General features: G+C 40.5%; 3 protein-coding genes across 5 annotated transcripts; 1 reads left to right on the top strand and 2 right to left on the bottom strand.

Moving 5' to 3' along the window:
* Positions 1-1,115: 1,115 nt before the first annotated feature.
* On the bottom strand, positions 1,116-12,664 carry LOC144658666 (transient receptor potential cation channel subfamily A member 1-like). Its single transcript, XM_078519129.1, has 10 exons — positions 11,497-12,664; positions 10,142-10,482; positions 9,426-9,696; positions 8,736-9,066; positions 7,916-8,112; positions 6,807-7,136; positions 5,408-6,254; positions 4,388-4,591; positions 3,092-3,267; positions 1,116-2,489 (listed from the first exon to the last, which is right to left on the bottom strand). Exons 1-10 carry the CDS (start codon positions 11,817-11,819, stop codon positions 2,141-2,143), a joined length of 3,369 nt encoding a protein of 1,122 aa, XP_078375255.1. The 5' UTR covers positions 11,820-12,664; the 3' UTR covers positions 1,116-2,140.
* Positions 2,184-27,859, top strand: LOC144658691 (TIP41-like protein). 3 transcript variants are annotated; one of them, XM_078519162.1, is made up of 8 exons: positions 2,184-2,324; positions 2,437-2,498; positions 23,101-23,280; positions 24,081-24,183; positions 24,533-24,664; positions 25,637-25,732; positions 26,232-26,303; positions 27,049-27,859. In XM_078519162.1, the coding sequence occupies exons 3-8, from the start codon at positions 23,138-23,140 to the stop codon at positions 27,169-27,171; spliced, it is 669 nt and encodes a 222-aa protein (XP_078375288.1). In that variant the 5' UTR covers positions 2,184-2,324; positions 2,437-2,498; positions 23,101-23,137; the 3' UTR covers positions 27,172-27,859. The 3 variants fall into 3 exon arrangements, with proteins under 3 accessions (XP_078375288.1, XP_078375289.1, XP_078375287.1); XM_078519163.1 differs by having other exon boundaries at positions 2,197-2,324; positions 2,434-2,498; XM_078519161.1 differs by lacking the exons at positions 2,184-2,324; positions 2,437-2,498 and adding an exon at positions 20,728-20,918.
* On the bottom strand, positions 14,232-20,753 carry LOC144658684 (uncharacterized). Its single transcript, XM_078519152.1, is given in 6 exon segments — positions 14,232-14,482; positions 14,484-14,815; positions 15,237-15,275; positions 16,388-16,493; positions 17,098-17,387; positions 20,094-20,753. Coding segments are annotated over 6 exon segments (1,404 nt in total). The 5' UTR covers positions 20,644-20,753; the 3' UTR covers positions 14,232-14,395.

The raw sequence follows: 27,859 nt of genomic DNA, 5'->3' as shown, positions 1-27,859 counted from the left end.
AGGCGCGCGGGTCAACTACGCCCTTTTGCTTTGTTACGTATTCCAAATGTACCCGCCTGCCCGGTTTTTTGGCTTAACTATTATATCGCAGCTTGTGGGTCGTTGGGTGTCCCTCTTCTCGGTGAGTATTTCTTTAGATCTTCGGAACATAAGAAATTTATATCACATCGCCCGTTTGGAGGGTCAGCGGTATCTGCACGACTTCACAAGTATCTTAAGGCCGCGGGCATCGATGACGGTGAGACCCCTCTCAGCTTCCGGGTAGGGATTTCTTACACCCTCAAAGGCTTGGGTTGTACTCCAGAGCAGATTGCCCAGTACGTGGGTTGGCGAAGCACAGAAATGGCCCTGTATTACACGCGCCATTCTAATGTTTCCACTTCGTTGCAGTTGCTAGAACGGGTAACATTTAACCTTACTTCAAAGGGCTCTCAGCCTGCTCCGGACCTCTCTGACCAGGGAAATTTGCAAAGAATTTTGTAAGGTTAAACTGTAGCATTCCTTGACTTAGAGTTTTTCTCGCCAGTGCGCTTTATTTTGTTATTTTCTGTTTTGTTCATTCATTGTTAGTTAATAAATCTTTAAGTTTTGGAGTGTTGGGTGTTGAGTATTGAGTATTGGGTGTTTTTAGTATTTGGGTATTGAAGGTTATGAAGTCGATGTACGTTTCAGGGAAGCCGGAGGCCTGGGTTATAGCAGACTGCCTCAGGGAATTACAAGGAGCGGATCTCTCTCCCATAACTTAGTTTCTTGATGTGTTAAGTAGTAGACAGTGAGGATATAATACTATTCTCACTGAATAATTAATTAACGCATCATGAAACAACTATTTAAATACTCCGCGGTCCCTAGGGATGCATTGCTGCATTGCGGGCTCCCCGTATAAGTAGAATAGACCGCGTGGCTTTGATTTCACTGTGTCACAGCGACCGCCGAGCTAGACGACGGATCAAGGTTCGCCCCACCCTCCTCCCCTGGTGTTGGTTGACAACTCCTCACGTCCCTATGGCCATCCTCGCTGTCTACCTCTTTACACAACAATCCGCGGATCTCTCTCCCATAACTTAGTTTCTTGATGTGTTAAGTAGTAGACAGTGAGGATATAATACTAAAGGCGTCTGAAACGGTGGTAATTTGATTCACTCTCTCAGCTTTTCTGCGATGGCGCTTCTCTTTCCTCTCTGATCTTAGCTTCTTCAGATATGTACAATCAACCCCGCCTTGCGGACACCTCGCTATTACGGACACCCCGTTATTACGGACAGGAGTTGAAGTCCCGGCGAACAAGAATTGCTGAAAATAACTCCCGGTACTACGGACTATCACTATTACGAACAGCAAATTGTGGTCCCGAAAGTGTCCGTTATAGTGAGAGTTGACTGTAAACACATCCTTTAATTTTGCGCTTTTCAACATTTACTGTTTATAGTGTATGCTTCCTTAAGGGTGCCAGAAATTTATTTTCCATACCCAGGAGCTGTTCTCTAGTGAGATGTCAGTTATCTGCTCACTCAACCCAAATTCTTCACGAAAGAGGTGCAATAATTCTGTCCCATGGTTAAGCACATTTTTTTCTGAAGTCATAAACGCTTAAATATTGGCGCAATCTATGTTGGCGGAAATTTACTAGCAATTATGACGTCATTTCTCGTCAGATGACGTCATATTGATAACTGCTTTTAAGATGGTTTCCGCCCAACATTCGAGCAATACAGGCAAAAATAAAGTTACCAAAGAGATCTCATAGCATTGCATGGTAACAGTTTAAGTACAGCTAACAAAAACCTGCCAAAACTTTAGCACTCAAGCTGACCCCGCGAGAGAAAAATGGATTTGAAATTATCTATATTTCAGTTCAAACGGACGTTTCACGCCAGTTCAAAACAAAATGGCGCGCGTTTTAAACATTTTTACGAGGTTTGACTTTGATTTCTCGAGAATGCTTTAGAATTTTATTACGGGCTCACTAAGGCAAATAAATTTTAGAAAGATCTTTTAAATAGTATACAAAATGTTGCCGTGCCATGAGCAGATTTTTTGTACTTAATTTTTGCACTCATTGCTCGAACTTCAAGCGGAATCCGTCTTTATATAAACACTTATGTTGGAATGCTCAACACAACAAACCCGTTGAACAAGGTTAAACGTAAGTTTTTTGTGCGTGTGGTATGTCCTCCTGGATCTCAATCAGCGGTAACTCCCCATGAAGCAATTCTTGAGGCACAGCTTTCTGTTCTTCCGTCACAGTCAACCTAATCTCGTCCAGGCCTTGCCAATCTATGTCGGTCTCAGGATCAATCTTTTTGGCCAATCCCTTCAACAGTGTAAGCTGAGCCTCATTGGCTCTTACCAGCGTTTTGAGGCGCTTTTTGGTTTTGTCGAGCTGCTTTCTAACCTCAGTGTACTCAGATAAATGAAATTGTTCTTCCTCAGCAGGAAGTCCAAAGTCCAGGCTAAACATGTTCCTCATTCCCAGAAGAGCAATCAACCTGGTGAAGGTAATACGTAAATCGGGTTAAGCTGTTAAAGGGACCTGTGTCATGGATTTTAGCCAACCTTAGTCATAGGAAATATAATATTTAAACAACACACCAAATGCAAAAGAAGATACGGATGGCCAACAGTGTCGAAGACTGAAACGGATTGCGATATGGGTTTTTGACTGAATATGGTCCGGCGGAACAGTTTTCAAAGTTAATTTTGTCTGCTTGAAACGTAAAATTATGACGCCCGGGAGACACATTAGGCTTCAATGAAGCTATATTTTTGTCATTGAGAATCATAGAATTAATTTCTTTGCAAACATTTAGTTTCATAGCGAATATTTGACACAATTTATTAACATAAAACTAACTTGGCCGTGACACAGTCCCCTTAATTACAGCTATTTTCAGGTTTTTCCGTTAGAAATTAAACGATGCACGCAAAATCGAAGAAAAGTAAAGCATATATATGACGAATGAGCCTTTCCATCGTAGCTACGAAGTATTTTTATGATTTATGCAACTTTGAAAAAACTAGCTAATTCGAAGTTAAGAGAAAACGTAGAATAACTAGAACTGTGCACTTTTGCTGTAGCATGTGTACATACTTTCTCCAGCGTGTGGGACAGTTAGGTCTGAAAACATGTGTTGGTTGGTAAACTCCCCGCGTGATGAATCTTGGGTATCTGTCCTCTACCTCCGCTACAAACTCGACTTGCATGGCCAGTCTCTTGAGCGTAGCATTCTGACGTATCGCATCAATGTCTCCAACAGCAAGACCAACCTATACGTCAGTAGAATTTTAAATCGTGATCAATTCATGTCACAATAAAATACCTTGATCAAAATAAGGAAATACCTCAACATTTTCTTTATTATTCAAAACGCTAAACGCTCATCCATATCGAACTACAAAACCAAAAACTCGCAGTTTTTAAACATTCCTCTTTTTAGAACTGCAGCTGGACAAAGAACCTTTTATTATAGAATAGTATCGATCTGGAACGCCCTGCCACAAAATCTAAAGTTATGCCAATCATTAGCGCAACTCAGGAACAAGTTGAGGAAGACACTTTTAATGAACTGTAATAAGCTTAATTTAGTTTAACTTTAGGAATTTAACTTTTGTAATTAATTTTGAATATTTATTATTTACCTATTTATTTATTTATTTATTTATTTATTTATTCATTCACTCACTTATTTTAATTTTTTCATTAATTTTATTTTGTTTTATGTAAATATTTCACTGTAAAGCCCCATGGGGACGTGGAATTTATGTATGTATGTATTGGATAAAGCCTTTCAAGATTTTGATTGGCTTAGCTATCAGCCATTAGGGACAGACCACTTTTTTGGAGGGGAGGTGTGAAAAAAATTTTTCTGCAAACTTTTCTTTTAGTTTTTGCACCTCTGCAAACATTTTCTTTCAAAATGCTGACTACTTTTTGTCATACACATCGTGTTTGCAAACAATTTATTTTGTCTTTCTAGGCCCTGCAATCAATTTTGTTCAATATTTTTTATACCCCCCTCCCTCCATAAAAATAATGGTTCGTCCCTTAATCCATGCCATACAACTTAACAAGAATAAAAAAAGCAAGATTTATCGATATCTCTTGTGGTTTTAATTAGAAACCAAATTTTGTGCTTATTGGGCATGAGATGATCACAAAACGATGTATTATCTTATATCCAATGCACAATCGCACAATAATTTATGTGATACATAAATACACCAATTGAAAGCGATAATAATATGCCAAAACAAAACAAAGGTTGTTAAGAAAACAAATTGCGAATGCGCTATACTAAATTAAGGCGAGTGTAGCCATTGATTTAATTAGAATGGACAGATCAGGTCTTCTGGCTACATGAGAACAGAACCGTGTCTTGCTACTTACCAGTAGGTTCATCAGTATTATGGACATGAACAACAGAAAGAAGCCAACGAAGATAAACGACGCTTCTGGAAACGGGTTGAGTGGATTGCCAGTTGATGTGTTATTCTTGCCAATCGTGTCTATAAAGACGTTGTTAAAGTCAACCTCTCCAACAGTCATCACCATCACCTTGATCAAGGACCGTCCAAGACTCTTAAATGCAAGCTGTGGGAAAACCAGGGAAAGTCGTTAGGACACTGGAACAGTTTAACCAGCCTATGCGAGGTGCGGCGGCCTATGTAGTGAGCGTGCTGGATCCCGGATTGAGCAGATCGTGGATTTGTAAAAGTCTGCTCGACTCAGTTTTTTCAGCTTGTACCTCAGTTATGAATCTCATGTTATAACGAAGCGATTGATTTCTGCGCGCTATAATTGGACAAAACACATCACGTGGCACAAAATCAAGCAAACGGAAGTGGAACTGACTGCTACCAAAGACGAATGCTTCTAAACTTATTTGTAACAGCTGTTTGGAGAAAGGTTGTCGGAAAAAAGCACAAAAGTGCACGCGAGTATCGGTAGTATTGGTTGAAACACATGACAAACGCGAATTTGATTCTTTTCTTTCTCTTCGGACATGTGGAAACAAGGCACTTTTAGGCACGCTGAATTTAAGAAAAAGGAAAGTTTTCAAAACCAAAGACATGCGACAGCCAGAGTAAAGCTACAGAACAAGGCCTCCTGAGAGAAAAAACAAATTCTACACGAGCAAATATACAAACTTAAACATTTCTTCCAGGCCAATATGCAAAATTCCAGTGAATACCCAGACCACCTGTCGGTCTTATTTTGTGCACCTTTGTGCTTTTTTCCAACAACATTTCTCGAGACAGCTGTACACGCAAACCTTGGTTCAATTCATAGGTAGTCCACTTTGTGTAAAAATCACCTTGGCTCATTGACGCACGACTTTAAGACTTATTTGACTCGTAAAACAGGGAACCACACACACGCACGGACACTTATTCGTTTATAACTTACCTGCTCTTTAAAAAGGACAAAGAAAACAATAGAAAAGCCAACGATGAAGACAAGGAAGACCAACAAAACCCTCAAAACCGTCTGAGTGACCTCTAGAAACATGGTGACATAAATACCAAACAGACGAAATCGGCGGAGAAACAAAACCAAGTTTACGTAACACAGGGATATTGATGTCACACCCAACATCCAGAGGGGGTTAAGATTTTTATTTATTTCCTTGACTTGGTGGTCGGTGGAGACAAATGGTATCATGAAAGCAAACGCAGTACCATAAAGCGCCCATTCCAGTAAATTGCTGATTTTCGTGAAGTACTTAAACCGCTCGATCGATATTTGTAAAATTTCCTTGGATAGATGAAAAACTGTAAAGATAAATACTACGTATGTCAATCCTTTGCGGGGATATGTTTGGCTCTCGCTTGAAGGCATATACCTCCCGGAAACAAACGCTTTGCTCAAACTGATGATAAAAGCTGAATAGAGACTAACAAAAACCAAGTACCACAGGAAGTTGAAGTAGTGAACGAACCGCCCAAAGGTCGACCACTTTAGATTCAACAACACCTGAGTCAGTGGGTGAAGTAGCAGTTCTTTTCGCTTGTATTTCACCATGGTGCTGGGTCCGAAGAAACGCTGTCCGAGTAGAAAGGCTGGGTCGTCAGGACCTGGATCGAGAAGGTGGAAGTCGTACGTAATGGTGAACTGTGGATCGTTCGGGTTTGTCATATCTGATCGCTTAACACAACGGTCCATCAACAGCTCGGCGCTTTCAGGAAAGTGTTTTATTAGCAGCTTCATGGGTGTGTGCCCCTGCATGTCCTTCTGTTCCATTATTTCGGGCCATCTGTTGAGTCAAAAAGATCAGTGGAATACAAATGTTACTTTACCTATTCTGTTCAGGTGTATAGCGTCTATGAAGTTGTTGAATGTCTATTTTAATTATTTTTATTATCTATTCTAATTACCCTACAACTACGTCCACAATGAGCACCAGTTTTTCAAAATAAAGAAGTAAAACAAGGAAGTCTTACATAGTTTCTCTTCAGGCTTCCTCAGGACATCCTACACTGTAAACGTCCCCTTTAAATATTTTTGTTTTGAACTTCATGTCCTCTTGGCACAAGTCTCCTGTGGCTCAGTTGTAAAGCATCTGACCGATGTGCAGAAGGTTATAGGCTCGACTTATGTTGCCTAGGATTTCTTGATTTTTCTGAGTAGCTTGTGCCGACCCTGCTGACTACATCCTTCTCATCGATAATTCCACCACCTTTACAGACATCATCATTGTTTTCACAACTGTTTGTTGTGTTCCGAAGTAGAACATTGTACCTACTGTCCCAAATTTAACAAACTAAGGCTAACAAAAGTACTCAAGTACTAATACAACTGACTTTACCTTGGATGTTTAACCATAGCCAGAGCTACTTCGCCGTTCCCTGCCTGAGCTGCTGTCTCCAAACACGTGAGACTCTGCACGTTACGAAAATTCAAACTTGCCCCATTTGTCAACAGCAAGTTCACAATGCCCACGTGACCCTGCCGACATGCAACATGCAACGCGGTATCCCCGTCCATATTGACGTCATCCGCCGATGCATGGACATTCAGTAATTCTTGACACGCCTTCTCTCGACCCAGTTTTGACGCCCACATTAGCGCTGTCCAGTGGTTGTTATCCTTGCTGCTTGAGTCAGCACCGAGTTTCAGTAAAATGTAGCAAGCTTTCCTAAGTGTAGAAGTATGTTTCAGTAAGTGTTGATATACATTTTTATTAACTTTAAACGCAGATACTTTGTCAAGGGTTGAAAATACATGGCCGACGGTTCTTGAAGGTTTTTCCGATTTTGGTAATGCACATGTGTCTTTTCTTATTCCGAACCTTCCTGATCATTCCTGGCTGTTAAACTAGGTTTCAAACACGTACCCGCCTTTACACACATCCGGGTGCCCAATTTTTTGGAGACTACCATTACATCATCATCATCATCGTTGTTGCAGCACCTCCTGTAATTTGCTATTATCTGTTCAAAGTTTTAAAGTAAGCTTTTAACCAGTTATATTCCGGTGTTAAGTCTTCTGCTTATTCCTCGTGAGGACAGCACAAGAAGAATATGTGTGCTCGTGCTCGTGCTCGTGCTCGTGCTCGTGCTCGTGCTCGTGCTCGTGCTCGTGCTCGTGCTCGTGCTCGTGCTCGTGCTCGTGCTCGTGCTCGTGCTCGTGCTCGTGCTCGTGCTCGTGCTCGTGCTCGTGCTCGTGCTCGTGCTCGTGCTCGTGCTCGTGCTCGTGCTCGTGCTCGTGCTCGTGCTCGTGCTCGTGCTCGTGCTCGTGCTCGTGCTCGTGCTCGTGCTCGTGCACATGCACATGCCCATACTCATGCTCATGCCCATACCTATGCTCATACTCAAGTATATGAACATGCACATGCACATGCTCAACACTCTCCAACTTGTGTGCTTGTGCTGATGGCCAGTGAAAAACGGTTAGTTTTGGAGGATACACGCTTACCTGTTTCCATTCATGACTGCATTGTGAAGTGGGGTTTGTCCTTGCTCATCTCGTTCATTCAGTCCACAGGCCACTCGTCGCGCCAGTGCCTCCACCTGTTCGTACATTCCATGCTGGGCAGCAAGATGCAGAGGAGTTTGTTGTGTCTCATCATGGAATGTGGATCGTGTATGTTTCTCCAACAATGCTTTCATTATCTGGATGAAGTAAAATATGAAAAGTAAGAAGGGCTCACAAATAGGTCTGTTCTTCCATTTCGCATGGTCTGGGAAAATCAGACTTAATGAAACTATTTTCAAGCTTCCGTCCACCTTCTTCAGTTCTTTATTAAAGATGTTACACTTTTCGCTTGAATCTCAATATGTCGAAGGTTTCGTATTTCCTTTGGTTTCGCATTACGAAGCTAAGTGATTGTTTAAAAAAACTCGCGCCATTCAGACGACTTAAATCAGACGTTAACCCAAAACCAATCGTGACTCTCTCGCACCGTTTTCCAGCGCTTCACCTCTGTAAAATGTATTTGTTCCGTGTTTTGACTGGATCACTAGATTATTTGTGTCTTTGTGATTGGCCAGAGTGTTTACCTTTTTACTTTGGTTTTGATTTTAAGATAATAATTTGAAAACCACTCTATATAAATTTTGCAACAATACGAGTTTAATTGGTGCAATTTGATTTGAAGAAATCGCAAGATATTTTTAAACACAACATCTGTTTTTGAACTCTTCTGGTTTCAAATATCAGCACGCAATAAGACCCCAGTAAGAAGATGACCGGCTTGTGTATCAGAATGTGGCTTGAACTGGAAACAGAAACGTACCCTAACATCTTTAGCCATGGCGGCATAATGTAAAGGGACCCTCTCTTTGACATCAGGTCTATACAGGTTCCTCAAAACAGGCTTCAGTTTCAGAAGCATACACAGTGTCTCCAGATGCTCGTTTTCAACTGCGATGTGAATGCAGTTCTTCATGTGAATATCACTCGCTTTGATATCAGCTCCTTTCTGGAGGAGAACTCGAGCAGATTTAGTCTGGCCAGCGGCTACAGCTTCTAAGAAAGGTGTGCGTCTCTGTGCATCACGTGTGTCAATATGTACGCCGTGATCAAGGAGAAACGAGATGATGTCATCCCGGTTAAACAGAGCTGCCCTGGAACAGAAGCATACGAGGGATACTGTCTTAACTATTGTTCTTTTGTACTGCAAAAGAGGGTTTGTCCTTGGCCCCCAACCCCACCGTGCAAGGGAAAACCAAAAGTACTGTCTCATTTCAAATCTTTAGACCGGTAAGGACATTTTTTGAGGTTCATGAGATCGCCGGGATTTGTGTTGTATACTCTCTCTCCTCCCCCCCAAAAAAAAAAATCTAGGTGAGACTCAACCCCACCCCAATTGGGTGAGACTCTTCGCTGCACGTGCTATTCCAAACGAAATCAACAATATCATTTCGAAACGCAATTTTCTTTTTGATATTCGGTAAATTTAAGTGAACAAAAGATTAAATACTACCTATGAAGGACAGATTTAGAGTCTGCGTTCTTCACATTCACGGCAGCTCCTTTCTGGACCAAGAACTTAACCATCTGCATGTTTCCTTTCATTATTGCCACGTACAGTGGCGTATTTTTGTCAGCATTAAGCGCGTTTACGTCCGCACCGTACTGAAGACACACTTTTGCCGTGTCCAGATCGTTTGTTTGTGCTGCCAGATGAAGAACTGTGTTGTTATCCGCGTCTCGGTCGACAAAGAGCTCTGTTATATCCTTCCTTGCCTCAGCGGCTAAAAGCACGAAGTAAAAAATGGTGGGTGAGTGGTTGCTGCTTGATGCGTCTTGTGTGAGATTTTGGCCCCGGATAAGACCATTTTAGCTTGCTATAGTGCGTTGGACTCCGGATCGAGCGGTCCGGGTTCGAACCCTGGCCGGGGTCACTGCATTGTGTTCCTGTGCAAGACACTTTACTTTCATAGTTTCTCTCCCCACCAAGGTGTACTAGTAAAAAATGGGTACCGACGAATTTAATGCTGTGGGTAACCCTGCGATGGACAAGCCTCCCATCCAGAGGGGAATAGAAATAATCCTTGTCGCTTTGTGCTACGGAAACTGAGATAAGCTCCGGCCTATAGCTAATGGACAACTAGACTCAAACGCGGACTTTACGTTCCTACTATGTCACGTCTATAAATTTTCTATTTGCTAGTGTGGTGTTCAGAACATGCCACCTACCCGCTCGCAGAATCAATGCAGCGACTTCGATGTTCCCATTATATACAGCAATATGAAGGGGAGTCATGAGCTCTTTGGATTTAGCGTTTATGTCAGCTCCTTGTTCAAGGAGCATCTTTGTAATCGCTGCATTTCCACTGACACAGGCCAGATGTAGTGCAGTCATGTGGGCAGAGTCCTTCGAGTTGACGTCAACTTTGGCATGGTGCACAAGAAGTTCCGCCACTTGGTCATTCCCTCGGCGGACCGCAAAGTGCAATGCCGTGCTGCCATTGGTTGATTCCAAGGCAGGGTCTGCACCCGTCTGGATAAGCAACTTGGCGGTTTCCACGCAGTTGAATCTAAAAGAAAACCCAACGTTTAGATGTTTTACGAAAAGAACATATAATCTTCAAGGTTTTCATTGTTTTTGATAAAAAAAAATATCTGTCGGCTTAGCATATTTATAACTTTGAAAGTAAAATGGGCCGTTTGCAGCTAACTGTCACATAGCATGGCGATGTCTGTTAGAAAATTGCACAAAATATATCATGGTAATGTTTAAAAGCATCAAGCGGCCAAATAAGTTTGAAGTAATCGTCAAAAACTGAGGAAATTCGGATATCAAAGAATACACTCAATTAATTCAATGAACATCAAGCAACCTAAAGCCCTGAGTCACCTGCTAATTTGAAGTTGTCCACCTGCTAATTTGGCAAGTTGAAAAGATAGTCGTTCAATATTGTTCTGAAACTTGGCTGTCAGCCCAGTAAAATGAGGGTAAGTTAACCATAACTTCGCAAAAAAAAAAAAAACAGCCAACAGAGAACAGTGAAGAGATAAGCATTCCATCCCATTTTTTTGCCCCTTTTTCTTTTTAAACCACCTTAGCTTTTTATTTTTTTTTTCCTCTTTTCTGTATAGTACATGAGAATTTCCTTCAGTGATATCATTTCTTCAAACAAACAGATTAAGCAAACAAATTTCAAAGCGAACTTAGGCATATATACTAACACAATGATCTCAAATGCTACTCTATAACGATTAATTTTAATAAAAGAGAAAACTATTTTTATTTTCTAATTTTTACAGGTTTTCGCTCAGGGCTTTTGCTGCGACATCCTCTTCACAATTTTAAATGCTTTAAATCTGGATTGGCCTGTTTTAGAAATCTTGATACTTGGATAGTTTGTTTATCGTTTATACTTTGTTTTGTTAAACAACTCTGTATTCATCGATGATTCGGGATAGTTTTATTTCCCTTCTTCGCTTAATCGCAACTGAGCATCCCAAAAAACGACGTATGACTAACTTAGCATACGATGCAAAAGCGTAAAGAGGTCACTATCACAATCTCGCGTGACAAATTAACTAACCTTGCAGCGATGTGTAGCGGTGTGAGGTTATCTTCTCTCGTTCGCGCGTCAATTTCTGCACCTTGATCTAACAGAGCTCTAACAGCGTCAGTTCGGTCATACTGCGCCGCCTGATGAAGCAATGCGAGCCCAGACTCATCTAGCGTGTCCACACTTTTCGTGCTATTCTTTACCCCAAGTGTTTCGTTCACAAGGTTCACTATGCCGTCTCGCACAACTGAGAACACGCCAGTGGGGCGACGAAGTTTCTGTTTTTCAACTTCGCTCATTTTCAAGTCTAGTATTTCTTCCTTTGCGTTGTCACTGAATTCGTCCTCCATCATTGTAATGTTGGAGAAGTTTTCGCTCAACGGCGATGCTTCGATTTTGTCACCGGGCCCAAGGATAAATGAAGTATCAACTTGTGAAAAGCGCAATACAGTATTCTTTCATCTTGCGGATTAAACTGGTCAACTTTGCACGTTATGCGTTCAACCCTTCTATTAAAAATGCCCCGCCTATAGACCTCAAACTTCCCGTTAAATCGGGACTTCCTGTAGTCGATGACGTTTTCCAACTCCGCACGTAAAAAAATTGAAATAATAATGAGCAGGTTATGCAGCAAGAATGACAGCTAACAGGTGGGTGATAAAATTTTGACAAACTGAACGATGCTTTTAAAATACATATTTCAGATTACACAGCATGCTCATTGTTTTCTCACATTAACTAACAGTAGACGAAGCATCCTAGGCCTGTCATAGTTGCCTGTTATTATTCGAATGAGCGTGAACTAGTTGAATTTCATTTTATACTTCGCATAAGCGCGTGCTACTTTGCAGGAAATTAAGCTTCCTAATTATCTTGAATTGAGTTAAAGGGGCGGGCCCTTAACCTACTGTTCCGCCTTTTGTATTATCAATTAGTACCCGCAGTTGCGAGTACTCCAGCGTGCTTACTGCTCAAACAGCGCTTTTAGTTCGGAAAACTACAATGTGCGTAAGGCTGTCCCAAAAATACTCGAAATTTCCCAAAAAGTTGCTCGAAAGTTGCTCCAAAAACTCCAAAACGTTGCTTTTTATCAATGAAAAGTTCTCCAAATATCTGTTAATTTCCCTTTAAGGAAAGAGTTCTATAAGTTCTATGCAATTTCACTGCAACAGAAGTATCTAAATACCATTTTAAGGCTAAAATTTGCTGAATTACGATTCCTTTCACTGCAAAAAATCGTAAAAATAGCAATGACGTCATGTTTGCTAACAAGTTTCTAATGTTTTAATGCTGAATGCGCCGACAGTTGAAACATCTTCGAATCTACCTCGGAATCTTCGGCAAACTTCGTTAATCTTCTGAGAAGTTCAAAATTGTGCGAAAACGCTCGTATGGCCTTCGGAACCTTCGGTCTAGAAATTGCTCAGAATGCAAAAAGTTGCTCGAAAGGAAAAAAGTTGATCAAGGTGGTAAAAGTTGCTCGGAATATGAAAAGTTGTCATGTTCGGAATTATTTGCGTCCCTCCTTTTTGCTCTCCCATCTCATCATCGTTGTCGAACTCCTCACTCTCTCTTCGGGCGACCTCTGTGAAAAGTCGCCGTCCATGTAAGTGTGCGAAGTGCAGCTAGAATAGGGCAACAGTGTACAGCCGAGGTGGAAGGCGGAAAGAATAAAAGGTTGCAAAACTGTTGCCAGGCAACTTGTGGACAGCCCTAGACTTACGGTCTACTTGACTTTACAATGATAACATACAAAATACGGTACCGCAAGGGTCACATAATGTTGACCAAAAAATCATTATCATGTTATGGCGTTACATTTTCCACTGAAGACGGGGCAGAGCCTCGAAACGTCTGGAAAAACTTCAATCATCGGCGCATTAACATTACATTAACATTTCTATGAACTATGTTGATGATCCTCGTTATAAAGACATTCCAGTGTTGGTTTTTGTGGGGAGCGGGAAAACTGGAGGACCCGGAGGAAAAAAAACCGTCCGAGCAAGGAAGAGAACCAACAACAAACTAAATGTAGACCCACGTATAATAATGGCGCCGGGTGCAGGGTTTGAACGCAGGCCGCATTGGTAGAAGGCGAGCGCTCTCATCACTGCACCAGCCTTGGTCCCCTCTCTTGCTTCAGCCAATAGTGTAGACTTATATCGTGAATAATGCAAAGAAAAGTGCACGACGTGTAAAAAAAATAATCCCATCACCTTTATTTATTCAAAACCAAAAACACCACCAGTCCAATAAACATTACATTTTAAAGGGGCCACGATTACTAATTATATCGAGTGGATTTCGGTTTCCACAAAGGTGAGCGTTAACTATCCGAAAATAGGATCACTCTCAGAGATTAACTGAGGTATCACAATTAACGGCATTATAGCTGTAGAAGATTTACTCACTATAAAGAAACACAGAAACGGCCAAAAAGTTGGGTATGGATGGGCAATAATTAGATCGCTAAAACGGAATTGAACGTACTCGGGTAAACTTGAAAAACGTTGGCCTGACTAAAAGAACATAGTTACTCACGTTTATCTTCAAAAGTGTCATTTACAATGCTCAAAACTTCATCCCTGTTAATGTTATGTGGCTGTGATTTTGCCAATAAATGACTTTTCACTCTGCTACTATTGAAGTTTACAAAAATAAAAAGAATTTCAACAAATACCGTGAATGTAGCCCTTTTAAACCACGATTACTTGTATATTGAGTTGAAATAGTTCAGCTTCCAGCAAAGGTGCGCTAAAGTTAACTATCCGAAAATAGCGATCGGGTCGTTCACTTCGAAACACTGAGGTTGCTGGACGCAGAACTGATCATATAAGCCCTTGGTAGCAGTGCTTGCAATCGATACCCGCTCTTAGCCTCTCTTACTTGATGATACATGTACGTAGAGATTCCCGGAGAAAGAAACTAACTACCTGTAATGCTTATACGTCTCGTACGCTGATGAATTGTTACGTGCGTCATCTGTAATGACAAGAATCGCATCGCATAACTTGGTGATAATCACTCAACTGGTTGTACACGTGTGCTGAGATTCTAGTGTGCAGTTTCCCCTGTATTAACTTGACAGGGACCTCAATACTGTACTCGTAGTGCAGCTTCGCTTGTACCATTTCCGCGTGAGCTTTAACAGCTTCCTCCTTTCCGCCCTGCGTGACGCAGTCCAGCAGCACTTCAGGCAGACGAATCAACACCATCGGCCCAAACATGTCGGCATGAGACAGAAGGCCCGTGTTCCATCTTTCTGCCAACATGGTCGCTGCCTTGTTGGCTAGGGTGTTGTTGTATTTGCGAATTCGTTCAGGGTCCATGGCCTCCCAGAAATCTAAAACTGAGGACAAAAGGCTGAATAAGCAAACTGCGAGCTTAAACCACTCCTTCAAATTTTCTCTCTTTTTTAACCAAAAATGTATTCCCAGGCTACGTTATCAGTGACTCGCTCTTAAATTATCAGAGAACACGCTCCATTCGGACACCGAATTAAAATACATGTGCTATCTGTGTCGGCCCACGATGTCCGTATTAAGGGTATTTTGTATTGATTGGTGTGCGAAAACTCAATACGAGGAACAACCAATGTGAGGTGCTAAACGGATGTCTGTAGGCTTAAGAGAAAAAAAATTTCCTTTGTTTCAGATTATGATCATCAATATGAGACAAAAGACATTAAACCACCCTGGTATGAAAAATTGCAAACCAAAACAAAATTAAGTCACAGTATACATGTATCACTGACATAACTGTAGTCTCACCAGTGTTCAAAGCCAAGTATGGACTGTAGTCTCTCAGGCCTGTAGGAAATGTAATAAAAGAAACTGATTAAATTGCAATTAAAGTGAAACTAATATGTGGCAGGTCTGATGCACCCTAGATGATGAAGCTGTTTGGGTTTCAGTGCTGGCTGGGGTTGTTGAATTGTATAATGGGTAAGACACTTTGCTATTAAACAGGGGTTCTTCTCTCTGCTAAGGGCGAAATGACAAAATACCGGGGTGAGGAGGTGGGTGGGGTTAACCCGCAAGGGACTATCATGCGATCCTGTGAGGCAGTGAGAGAAGCAATACCGTAAAATTCCGGTTATAGCCCCCCGCTTATAGCCCCCCGATATAGGCCCATCAACCTGGAAACAAAGAAATACTTTCGGTGCCCCCCCCCAGATTGCCCCTCTCTGCCGGATCACTGTACTGAACAGGGCTAATGTTGCTTTATTATGCGTTTTTACCTTAAAACGTATTTCGTCAACACTCCGTGGCTCGTTTCGAAACGTTTTTTTTCCCTTTTCCCCCCGTGCCCCCCCTACCGGATCACAGTACTGACAGGGCTAAATGTTGCTTTTTTGTGCGTTTTTCTTAAACGTATTTCGATCCACTCCCGAGGCTCGTTTCGAAATGTTTTTTTCCTTCCCTTAGCCCTCCCAATTGCCCCTCCGCTTATAAGCCCACCCAAAACCTACGAGTTGTATAAGCCCAGGGCCTATAACCGGAATTCTACGGTATGCCTAGTGGCTTTATGCTACAGCCAGCTTGACCCTAAGAAGTGTATTTCATTAGTATAGTAAAATGACCATAAACCAAGAGATGGCCTATTTCTGCTGGCTCGCACCTTGCACTCTTTTTACTGATTGAAAGGTGGGGCCTGACTGTTTGCAGCCTATATTAAAGACGTTGAGGGAGGTTAAGGTCTTGCACTAAATCCAACATTACTGAAAAGGATTTCAGGTCAATGAGAGCCAGATAAACACACACACCCATGAAAAATGTTTTACAACCACTAACTTACTGAACACTGAATCAAATGTTACATGCTAAACCATCAGACTACAGTCTGCACCTCTAACAGAACCCAGGCTTAATTTTATTCTATCAGTAATATATGACCAGCACGAATATCACAGGGCACTTACCTGTCCATATAAACTGTGAGTTAAATCCTGCGCCAAAACCACTTGACACAACAAGGGGCTTAATCATTGACTGGTGCTCTTTGGAGACATGCAGGAAGGCGCAGCCCTGTAGATACATCAAACAGTAGCATATAATTGAATGACTTAGTCATAAACTATGCTAAGTGTGACATGTATGCTGTTGTGGCAAGTTGACATTGAGGTGTTTGAAATAATGCCTAAATTACGATATTTTTACTGGACAAGGGAGAAAAAGCATTTAATTATAACCATAATTAATAGAAAAGATTAGACTGAAAAGATTATCACTTTTAAATTTTTTAAATCTCTTAATTTCTCATGTGGCACCATTTTGGAATTTAATAATGTTCAATGCCTTGCTCAATTGTTTTACACAAAAAACCTCTGCTTCCTAACAATAGCAGCAATTTATTGACATCATAAAATCCAGATGGTGATGTAATCTTTTCCATTTATTATTATAATTAAATGTTATTTCTCGCTTGTCTGGCAAAAGGTTTAATTTAGGCATTATTTTAAACAACTCAATGTCAACTTGCTTGAGCAGAGGTTCCCTTTAAGTGACACATCTTTTGCCATGATTTGTTCCAGGCATTCAAATTCCAATTACTATAAAGTTTTGAAACACTTCATTCTGCAGCTGTATTTTTTTAGAAAGGGCAATTATGAAACACCATTGCATACCATACCTTGGGGCATGCAAGCCATTTGTGTGCATTGGCTACATAATAATCAGCCTTGAGAGATCCCAAATTTAATGGCAAGCTCCCTAACGCATGAGCTCCATCAATCAAAACTGGCACACCTTTGCTGTGGCAAAGTTCCACCATCTCTTCTACTGGCATGATAACAGGATAGTTACTAGGAATGTGGCCAAACAATGCCAGTCTTGTGCCTTCCTCCAAGGTGTTCTTTATTCTTTCAAGAATTTCTTCCTTATTTGCAGGAAAAGTTATTGTTGTTTCCCTCAGAATTACACCTAAAAGAAAATCAATGCTTTAAGTTGGCATGGTCATAGGTAAGCAATGCATACAGAGAGCCATGTTGGTTTGCGCAAAGTGGGGATACTTTTCTAGTTCATGATATGTGACCCTCCATATGAAAAGGGGGCTTAACGTAATTTCTCTCAAACGCGTTTAAACGCAGCGTTTGAAACGCATTTGAAACGGGTTTCAAACAGTTTCAAACAGATTTCAAACGCGTTTCAAACACCTTTTGAATTTAGAGCGTTTCAAACGCAGAAAACGCATTTTATAGGGTTTGAAACGCCAAATTATTTGAGCATAATTATTACTGAACGTAGGAGGTAGACAGCATTGTTTATGATAGTTTCCCAATAGTAATTTTTGGAACGGTTTCACAGAACATCCCGGTAACAAATCGAAACAAAATATGACGTCTACCAGTGGTAGGTCGTGTTGGAAGCTCGGCGGAAAGGTTGTTTTTGACTGGACTGGAAGCCTTTCTGCGGCCCCTTTTGCTTTCAAATGGCAGACATTCTGCAGAATTTAGCGAAAACTGTAGACTAGCACCAATTTAACTGCACAAAATAATTTTCCGCGGCAGCCATTTGGCAGCCATTTTACTGTTGAATTACTGCAGTTGGGCTGCATGTGCAGTCAACTCAAACATAGTGCAGAAGTTTTGATAAGCTGTCTTAATTTTCGAACTGTTAATCTGTTGAACTGTTAAAGCCAGCTGGTTGATATTATTTCTCACTAACAGGAGTATAAAATTAAATCAATTGCGGCTCGCGTACTCAGTGGCGACTGTATTTTCATTTGACAGAATGCGACTCACCGAAAACGTGTCATCTGGCATCCCAAAGTGAATTTTTCATCGATCAATCGATACAATTTCTAATATTTATATTGCAGTGTGTTTACAGGGAACATAAATTTGCAGTTTTCTTTTCTCCTGTGTGCGTTGCCATTCTCCATTCATGAAACCTCGGAAACTTCAAATGATCGCTGTTGAACGTACAAAGCGCCCCGCTTGTGGTTTGAAGCATCAGGTTTCACGAGTTCGCACGTGATTAAATCGTGGAATTTATTCATTCCAACTTCTTGACTTTACACGCAACAGTTTCAAATGTAACTAAACTGTTCATACATTAGTTTTTCGTTTTACAATCTATAGTTTCGTGAAATATATCGCTTATTTGCCGAAATTATCTCGATAAAATGTGATTTATTTCAAGACTTCAGAAAACAACCTGATGTGTGAGACGTGACAATGCACACGATCTGTATAAAACCTGATACTTTGTTTACTTTATTTGGCGGTCAAGATTTGAAAGTTAAAACGATCGGTTAACCGAACGGACAGTTTAAATGTGTTGTTCAGTTTGGTTTTTCAAGTTACAAGGGAATTAACAAGCGACAAGATGGTCCAAAAGCAAGAAACATGCTTCAGGATGTGTGGTGATATAGTTTTCGTGTAGCGAATGTGTTTGTTTACCGTACGCGTTGCATATTTTCAACACGCCTCAGACACAAAGCGATGTGTGGATTAAATATACGATGTAAGTATATTTTATACACTGTACAACTGTATACAATGCAATATTCACAGACAAGCTCTTGCAATTAACACAAGTTTGCATCACGCTGATTTATTGATGAGGAGAAAATGTTACTCAAATCAAAAAGCTTTCCTGCTGCAACATCATCATTCTCTGATTTCCTCAGCTACTGTAGACACTGTATAATTTGAACTGAAATCGTTGTCACATTTTGAATAAATTATGCTTCAACAGTAATAATAATCTAAGCATGGCGTTTCAAACACATACAAACGCGTTTCACCATGTTTCAAACGCCAACTGTTTGAAACGCGTTTCAAACAGTTTGAAACGAATTTCAAATGCATTTGAAACGGGTTTCAAACGCGTTTCAAACAAAAACGCTCTTGAAACGCTGTTATGATAAGCCCCCTTTTCATATGGAGGGTCACATATAGAAACCAGAGTTAAAGGCTGCTTCAATCTCAGTGGGAAGCTGGTGAAACATGCAATAGAACATACTGTTTTTCTAGACTATATGATACAAGTACCTTATTTACCCTTGAATCTAAAGAGTAACTTCATCATAGCTAATATCTCTGGCCATTACCCACCCCAACCTTGACAGAACAACAGGCAAGGGCTAGATCACAACACCTGGAACACATTGGTGCCCTACACTTTGCAATAAGTGTGTGGGTTCTTTAACAGTGAAGATTTCGTTCTTATCTGAGAAGACAAGAACATCTTACCATTTGCAGATGTCATTGCAAAGGTAGCACATTCTCCTTAAGAGGCCAAGTGTTCCTCCGGTCTGGGCTCAAACCGGAGACCTCCCGCACAGTAGTCAGGCACTCTACCAAATGACCTAACCAGTCTGCATTAGCCTGGGAACAGAATCCCAAGTCAGGTCTTCCTGCCCAGACTATGCTCGGTGCTGTTCACTGGGGAGCCTGTTTTGCGGGCTAATCTGGTGTGGGATGTGCATGCAGAGCACCCTGTGTGGAGCGATTGCAGAATACCCTGCCACTTCATTTACATGTGTCGGAATGCTTTGAGAACGAGGTATAACACAATAGGCACTTTTGTTATTCAATGACATGCAAAAAGTGGCGGGGTGTTCTGCAATCTAGGCCCCTGTGTGAAAGCTATACAATAGGGTTAAGTGCACTAGGTGCTTACCATGTTCACTGCTGATATGTCTGAATAATTTCTTTACAGTATAATAACAAGTGTTCAAAAAATAGACGATATCTCCTGGACGCCAGTCTATCGACTTAATCACGGTATTGATGGCAGCAGTAGCATTCGGCAGAAGAACCATGTCACTGGATTCGGCACCAACAAACTTTGCCAGTCGCCGGTTCACATGAGCCAGAAGCGGCAACATTTCTCTGTCCACGAAGCGCACTGGCTGTCGCTCCACGTAACACTGCCATTTGTACGCTGTTTCCAGTGCATCTTTGAGCACGCAACCGAAAGCACCGTGATTTAAAAACGTCCAATTCTCGAGATCAAGAAAAAAGTGCTTTCTCATTTCTACTCCAAACGTAGTCGATGAGCCATCAAATTTGGGAAGTTCAAAAGGAAACTTCGGTGGCACATATTTCTCATCAGACAAACTCACAAAATTTTCAACCGTTTTAAACGCCATAATTCCCTGGTACTTGGGCTTTTCGAGCGATGTTTGCTCGAGAGTTTCGCGCACATTTTCTGTCAATTTGTCCGCCATATTGGAAATTCAAGCACTTTCCCTGCGGTCAAAGCAAAAGTACGTATGCGTACGCGCATAAGTCGGGAATCGCCGCTGTGTGCAGGCTCAAGTCAAGATTGATCGCTGTCACGTTTGTGAAAGTTGATGTCGTTACGTTTTTGGTAGATAAAATTAGATAAATCATTTAATTACTGTACAGAATCAAGGATGAAAAAGTCAGAAACCTTTAGCTTTGGACCTTGGAAAATAACAACTACTAAAGGGGCCATTCTTAAAGCTAATGATGTGGAGAGGTAAGGATGATACTGTAAAGTGCAAATCTTATCTTGTGAATATAATAAGCTGGCATAACTACAGAATACAGGGCCACTATTGAAGACGGATAAATCTGGTGGCTCGTTTGGCTCAGTAGTCACTGCCGAGCCAAACGAGCCACTAAATCTTTACACCGAATACTTCCACTGCTGAGCCAAACGAGACAGTAACTTTAAAATTATAGTATAAGTAAAGTTTTGATTCAACTTTATTGTTTATTGTACTGAAAGAAATTTAATGCACCTATCAATGTTAAGCCCAAAGGGGGGGGGGGGGGTCAGGCATGGGGTGGGGATTTTGACATTTTCTTTAAAAAAATGGTCAAAATCCCCACCTGGTAGGAAGAGAAGGTGGTCAGATGTCCTTCAAACCTTGTTGCAGGGGATCCCGGGGGGGCACTCAAAAAAGTTTTATACGGGGAGGCTCCGCCCCAAGCTCTTACCCCTTACCCTTTTATATACCACTTTCACAGAAATTGTACCCCTTTCGTATACCCTTTACTGAAAAAAGGTACCCCTTTCATATACCTAAAAGACTTGGCATAGACTTAGAACAGAACGTTTTCTTGTCATTTTCATGTTGCGCTTTATAAATTAAAATAATACAGCCATAAAGTGCGTCTGTTCGAAATATTTTAATTCAAGGCCCTTAAAAAACCTAAATGACGGATTTACATACCCTTTCATATACCTAAACTTGTGAAATCCCTACCCTTTTATATACCTGAAGCCTGAAAAAGGTACCCCTTTCGGGTGGAGCCTCCCCGTATAGGCCACTATATGGAGTACCCCCCCCCCCCTGGGCAGGGGATCACATACGACCAAAATCCCTTACCTGGGGACATCACATATGATCAAAATACCTACCCTGAGGGCCGACCTTACGATCAAATTCCCGTGGTTAGCAAGACCCCCCCCCCTCGGGCTTAACATTGATAGGTGCATAAGCATTTCTAGTGATTTGAATAAAATTCCAGTTTGAGGGAATACCCCACCTAGCCCTCCCCCAAACATGTTATGGTTGATAGTTTCAATCACTGTAATCAATCCTTGATTGACAATCAATTAATCCATGACAATACGTTTGAGCAGACAGAACAGCCAGGGTGCATTCCATGTACACACCATGCCAAAGATACGCCAAGGCTTTTTATAAAAGTCTACATACAACACTTTATACGGACAACCAAGTCCTCAGCAGGGCAACCAAACTCAGGGGTTAGGTTGTCCGGCATTTACCATAAAGACAACCTGGATTTTTTTCTAATTTCAAGCACTGTCCACGCCAAAGATCTTTGGCATGACCTACATAGGATGCAGCATGGTAGAACAGACAGCACACAAACCATTACACTACAACACTGCTCTTGCTCTTTAATTTGATTGGTGTTGTAAGATAGCTCTAGAAGGTTCAATTAAACTCAACTCAGAGATATTCATAAATACTGTAAACACAATGTCCAACATAAGTCAACTTACATGTCCACAAGTTGTGGGGCAGCCCACAAAAAGTCAGGGACTCTGCAGAGGGGTCCCCACAAATTACCATTAAACACGTAGAGGGGTCCTCGCAAGTTCATATTAAAACAATATCTGAAAGCTTAACTGCAGAATACCCTGCCACTCTGAAGCTATACTTCTAAAACAGTGACTATGTGACTACTAACCTCATTCCCAGGGTCTACTGTATGAGAAGAGAGACCCTGGCAATGTTGCTGTGTGGTTATGTGGCTAGGCGGTACACAGTGAGAAAAACATTAATTGGCATGTGAATACAACATGTGTACCTTGTTCTTTAATCTGTGAGCCATATAACCACGTAGCCGCTGTTTCTGAGGTATTCCTTTTAAGATGCACTCTGGGTATGGCTCAAGCTTTTCTTGACCCCTAGAAGATACAAAAAAAACTAAAAGTTGAATTTATATTTGTCTATTTCTTCGTGTGTAATGAGCTCCTGTTCATGTGTAACCCTAAATGAGACCATTAAAAATATTGGCGTTTTGCTCGGAACACCCTAAGCGAGACCAAAATCCGAAATTTACACCCCTAAGCGAGACGACGAGCATCCCCGTCACTTTCATATACGAGTTCTCCCCCCGGGGATGCAGAGTAGTCTGCAGTTATTTCAATCTGAAACTGAATTGTTCTTGTGGTTCCTCAGAATCTCTTCTGAACTGAAGCTTCCATCTCTTCCTGAAATGGTTTTTGGCGAGAATATTTTACAGATCGATCATGCTGCAGGGTTTGGGATTCAATTTAATGCACTGGATGCACTCAAACGTGTTGATAACAAGCATGACCTTATGAAAGTAGCAGTGGCAGAAGAATGGCAAAGCAAGAGGTAAAATATTACCCCTAGTTTTATTTTATTGTCATATCAGATATCACCTACATGTTGCTGTTTTAATCCACACGAACCTGGGACTAAATGTGGCTAAATGGAATTTTGGCTAAGTTAAATGCAAGCAGTCTTCCTCAGGATCAGTGTGCTGGGTGGCTAGGGGTTTTGTGCAGGGGCCCATTTGTGTTTACAGCTCGACTTCAGATGTCAAGTCATTCTGCAATGGTGTGTTTTCGTTTCCAGACAGTTTTCTCCCATTTAGACTTTTCCTCCCTCCCCCACTTACTGCCCCTGGGTCTCCGAGGACTGAGTGCAGGGCTGCAAATAACAGTCGGTCATCGGACATTGGCCAACCAGAATTTGCTCATGTCTGACAAAACCCCAAGTGTGGTCAGACATGATGTCCGGATAATTTTTTTATCATAAATCATTTTATGGCAACAATGAATAAAATTCAACCTTTTGTTTTTGGTGATGTCCAACTACAATTTTGTTTTGTCCGACCAAGATGGTGTCTTAGTAGGACATATGTCCTTTCAAGTGAAAAAAATTATTTGCAGCCCTGGAGTGTTTCCAAAAATTAATACTTATTACATGTACATGTAATTAGGACCTAATCTACATTGTGTGCCATCACATCAACTGCATGTAAATTGATATCCCACTTTGGTGAAAGTAATTCTTGACTACATAGTTTGATAATTATAATAGTTATTATTTATTTATTTAAAATGACTACTAAACTGTGATACCAAAGCCGTTTGTACCATTATTTATCTGGTATAAAAACCATTTTGCAGGCAAGATTCAGAATATATTAAAGAAGTGATTAAACCTTTTGACTGGACATTCACAACAGATTACAAGGGTACACTAACAGGAAAAGATGAAATTGTTATGAAGGTAAAACTTTATCTATTTGAATCTGGGCTACACAAGCAGGTTCTTTGCTTGCTAAGGCAACCCAACTTTTGGAGGGAAAATGTGTTGAACAGTTTGTTACCAATATTATTAAAAATCACTTTTTACCGTTTAATACTGGGCACTTACATGTATTAAATTTTCGGACCTTGAGAGTGGTGCTAATTCGAGGTGGGCGCTTAATTAATTTTCACTGTTTTCACTCAACGTAAAAGGCATCACCATCTCTCTCTACTCTCCCATTCTTTCTCAACTGGTCCTTCATTTCTCCATGTGCTATAATAATTCAATTTACCTCTGTAAATTGGAACACTATTCTTGCCATTTTCAGGTTGAATCCACTAAAGAGCGAATAGATCTAGAGCAGCTGAAAGTTAAAGAGAAGATTTTTTTCTACGAGGATGTTATATTATATGAGGATGAACTGGCAGATAATGGAATAGCAAAATTAAATGTCAAAATGGTAATTACTGAAAGTTTCTTGTTTTCAAATACTGTACATGTATACAGTAAAAACACGCAAGTGAGAACCTAATATTTAAGAACCAGTTAGGCTAAAATCTACCATTTTTATAAGAACCTATTTAACCTCAAATTTGGAAACAGGTTCTTCTTTTCTAAAAGTTTGATTAAAAATGTTTACTTTTGGGAAATAAGTTTCGACAAAGCATTACTGTGCATGAATATCATGTCATATAATTATTTTTAAATGATTGGTGCTTCATTTCTACATAAGGTCAGTGTAAGGTCCATAAGCACTTATGTATGTACTGTGGTATGCAAATTTTATACAAGGAATAGGCTGAATACCAAACAATATTGAATTTTTTCCTCCAGAAATTAAGAACCTATTAAGAACCAAATTAGCCTAAATTTGTGTTAATAACCCTTTATGTAACAACCTGTTTAGGCTAACCTGAAAAATTACAGGTTCTTACTCGCAGGTGTTTACTGTATATACTGGTTTTACAATGAACTTGTAACAATTCAGTCCTGCCAAGACTTTCCTGGTTCAATTGGTGGACTTCTGGTTTTGACCAACAGTCCCCAGTAGTATGGAGCCTAAATTTCAGCTGTCTTCTCTGGTCGCTTACTCCTGAGAAAGACATTCAGGAGTAAGCAACCAGAGAAGACAGGTAAAATTCAGGCTACAATAGCATGTGGCATTCTTACAACAAATAATTTGTGATGTGCAATTATTGCACATCACATATTTAGTGGCAAATTTTCTATGATTTGTTGCAATATCTGGTGAATCTCCAAACAGAGATCTTTATGTATAATTTGATGTTTTTTTTTATTTCCAGTCGTCTAGTTCCTACAGGTTGGCAGATCTGGATGCTTTGAGTCAATATTATTAATTATGTACATGTAGTCAGTGATAAGCCAGAAGGCCCTCACAACTCTAAAGGTTACATTTTCATTTTGATTTCAGCGTGTCATGCAAGGCGGCTTCTTTTTACTTTTGAGATTTTTCCTCAGAGTCGATGGAGTCCTTGTTAGGATCAATGACACAAGAATATATCACAAGGTAAAGATTTATTGCATTAACTGACCATTACTAATATTTAGCTTCTTGGGGGTGATAAGAGTGATGGATGTGGGGTCTGAAACTGGGTCATAGACTTGATGTTTTAGTTTGAAATGTAGGGCAACTATATAACAAGTGTCATAACAGAAGTTATTTATCTCTTTTAACGGTCTTTCAAAGTTTGAATGCAAAAGAGAGAAAGAGATTCAATTCAGAACGTATCATTTGACAGTGAGGCGTTGTTTACTGTTCTGGATACTCCACCAGACAGTCTGAAAATGGTTTTGAAGAAAAAAGTTGTATATTTTGTATTGTATTTTGGTCGGAAAAAGGGTTGGAATTTGAAGAATTTAATTATCATTTTAATACTCTGGCAGCTATGTCGAAGCTATGCATGCTCACTAGATTGTCAGCTAGTTCCATTGCTTTTTATCGTTTAAATGTCTGTCTCCTTTTAATTATTTTCCCTCCGGCTGAGTGTATATTGTCTCTTAACTAGGCTGGTACTTCATATATGTTACGGGAGTATTCCTCGAAAGAAAGAAAAGTAGAAGAACTCTTGGAGTTAAAGGTTCGTCTATTTTATAGTACCGTTTTTTTTTTTGTTTTTTTTTTTATTGATTGCACAATTATAAATTACAAACAACATAAAAAATCAGTTATACAATACAAAAATAAATGAATAGATAAATAAATAAATGAATAAATCACATTCAACTGAATTACATAATATTACATTCGATTACAATTACGATAACTAAAATCAAATTAACCTAATCTACATAAACTTCATTACAAGTTGTGCCATACAAAACAAACAACAAAGAGTGGTCTCTACGCTACTTATACAGGAAGCTTTTTCTGTTGATGTTCCTTTGTAAAAAAAAGGAGGACCTGGGAAAACTCCTTCCATATGATATTGAGGGGGATATTCGTCCGAAATTTCTGTAAAGGCCGGTTTACATGTTACGATTTGTCGGCCCCATTTGGCCCAGACTTGGTAAGAAAATGATTGCGCATTTAAAAATCTGCCCGATTTCTTAAAAATCTGTTGCAGTGTCACAGTTTTTAGAAATTGGGCCGATTTTCATCCTTTCAATTTAGAAAAGCTGGCCGACGAATCGCAGCGTGGAAATTTGCTTGGAACAAATCTGGCCGACAAATCGTAACGCGTAAACCGGCTCTTGGCCTTTTCAGCCTTTTGTACGCTATTCACCTGCCGATGTTTTTTAGGAGAATCCCTGCTTCCCCAATATCTCAATATGCAGATTATGGTGACTGATTTTAATAGAGATTCTGTTCGATTTGATCTCCAGGTTCCTATCACCGATCCCCCGCAGTTAGCTGAACACTTGTTTCTACAGCACGAAACATTTGAGAAGCTTTCATTTCCTGATGGCATTGATGAAAAACTTGGCGTGGAACCTTCCGTCAGCTGAGAGTGAATTCTGACACTCCACTCAACAACAACAACAACAATACGTGCGAAACAAACAACGAGCTGGCTTGGGTTTGATATCGCGGAATGAGGAAGCGTCTTGCTTTTATCACCAAGCTAAGCACTTCCTTGAGAAAAACTGAAAGATTTTCGACATTCCAGAAAGACAAGATTGCCCTTTCGAGTGGTGCATTACGGTTTAGCCTATGTGCAATGCATAATGGCTATACTGACAATTCAAAAACAAACACCTTTGCGTTTAGTCGCGGCCCTGAATAAAAAAAACAACTCCAATAACACCAATATAAACGTAGCAACTATGCAAAGAGCTGTAATCTTAGGAGTTGATAATACTGTAGCTACAGGTATAGCCTTTTACTTCGTCGTGATACCTTGATATTTCTGACTGAACTAGCATTTCTGAAAAAAAAAATGTAAGATTGGTGTTGTACAGCTCGACATTGGCGACGGTAGGTTTTACGACGTAGGGGAGCAGTGGACTCTTGCTTAGCTTCCTACTATACCCCTTCTATGCCAGAGAGTAGCAAGAAAGTACCCTGCAAAATGGAGCACTTTTGCTTGTTATGAACAGCAGAATTTCCAGGCGCCAAAGAATACGTTCAGTCACGTCGGGGAGCCGGAAAAGAAGATTTAGTTTTTAATAAAACCCATGCAAAAAGTATTCCAAA

The sequence above is a fragment of the Oculina patagonica genome, chromosome 6 (genome assembly GCF_052425735.1).
Source record: "Oculina patagonica isolate OP01 chromosome 6, crgOcupat, whole genome shotgun sequence".
Taxonomy (NCBI): domain Eukaryota; kingdom Metazoa; phylum Cnidaria; class Anthozoa; order Scleractinia; family Oculinidae; genus Oculina; species Oculina patagonica.
This window is presented reverse-complemented; position numbering and strand designations above follow the sequence as displayed.

Bases quoted from the DNA above. Each gene is read 5' to 3' on its own strand.
- LOC144658666 (XM_078519129.1), bottom strand. From the start codon at position 11,819: ATGATGGAGGACGAATTCAGTGACAACGCAAAGGAAGAAATACTAGAC. The intron at 10,483-11,496 runs GTTAGTTAATTT...GTTTTCTTTTAG, and splicing joins CCGCTACACATCGCTGCAAG to ATTCAACTGCGTGGAAACCG. The intron at 9,697-10,141 runs GTAGGTGGCATG...TCGTGCTTTTAG, and splicing joins TGCATTGATTCTGCGAGCGG to CCGCTGAGGCAAGGAAGGAT.
- LOC144658691 (XM_078519161.1), top strand. From the start codon at position 20,833: ATGAAAAAGTCAGAAACCTTTAGCTTTGGACCTTGGAAAATAACAACT. The intron at 20,919-23,100 runs GTAAGGATGATA...GTGGTTCCTCAG, and splicing joins AAAGCTAATGATGTGGAGAG to AATCTCTTCTGAACTGAAGC. The intron at 24,184-24,532 runs GTAAAACTTTAT...TGCCATTTTCAG, and splicing joins AAGATGAAATTGTTATGAAG to GTTGAATCCACTAAAGAGCG.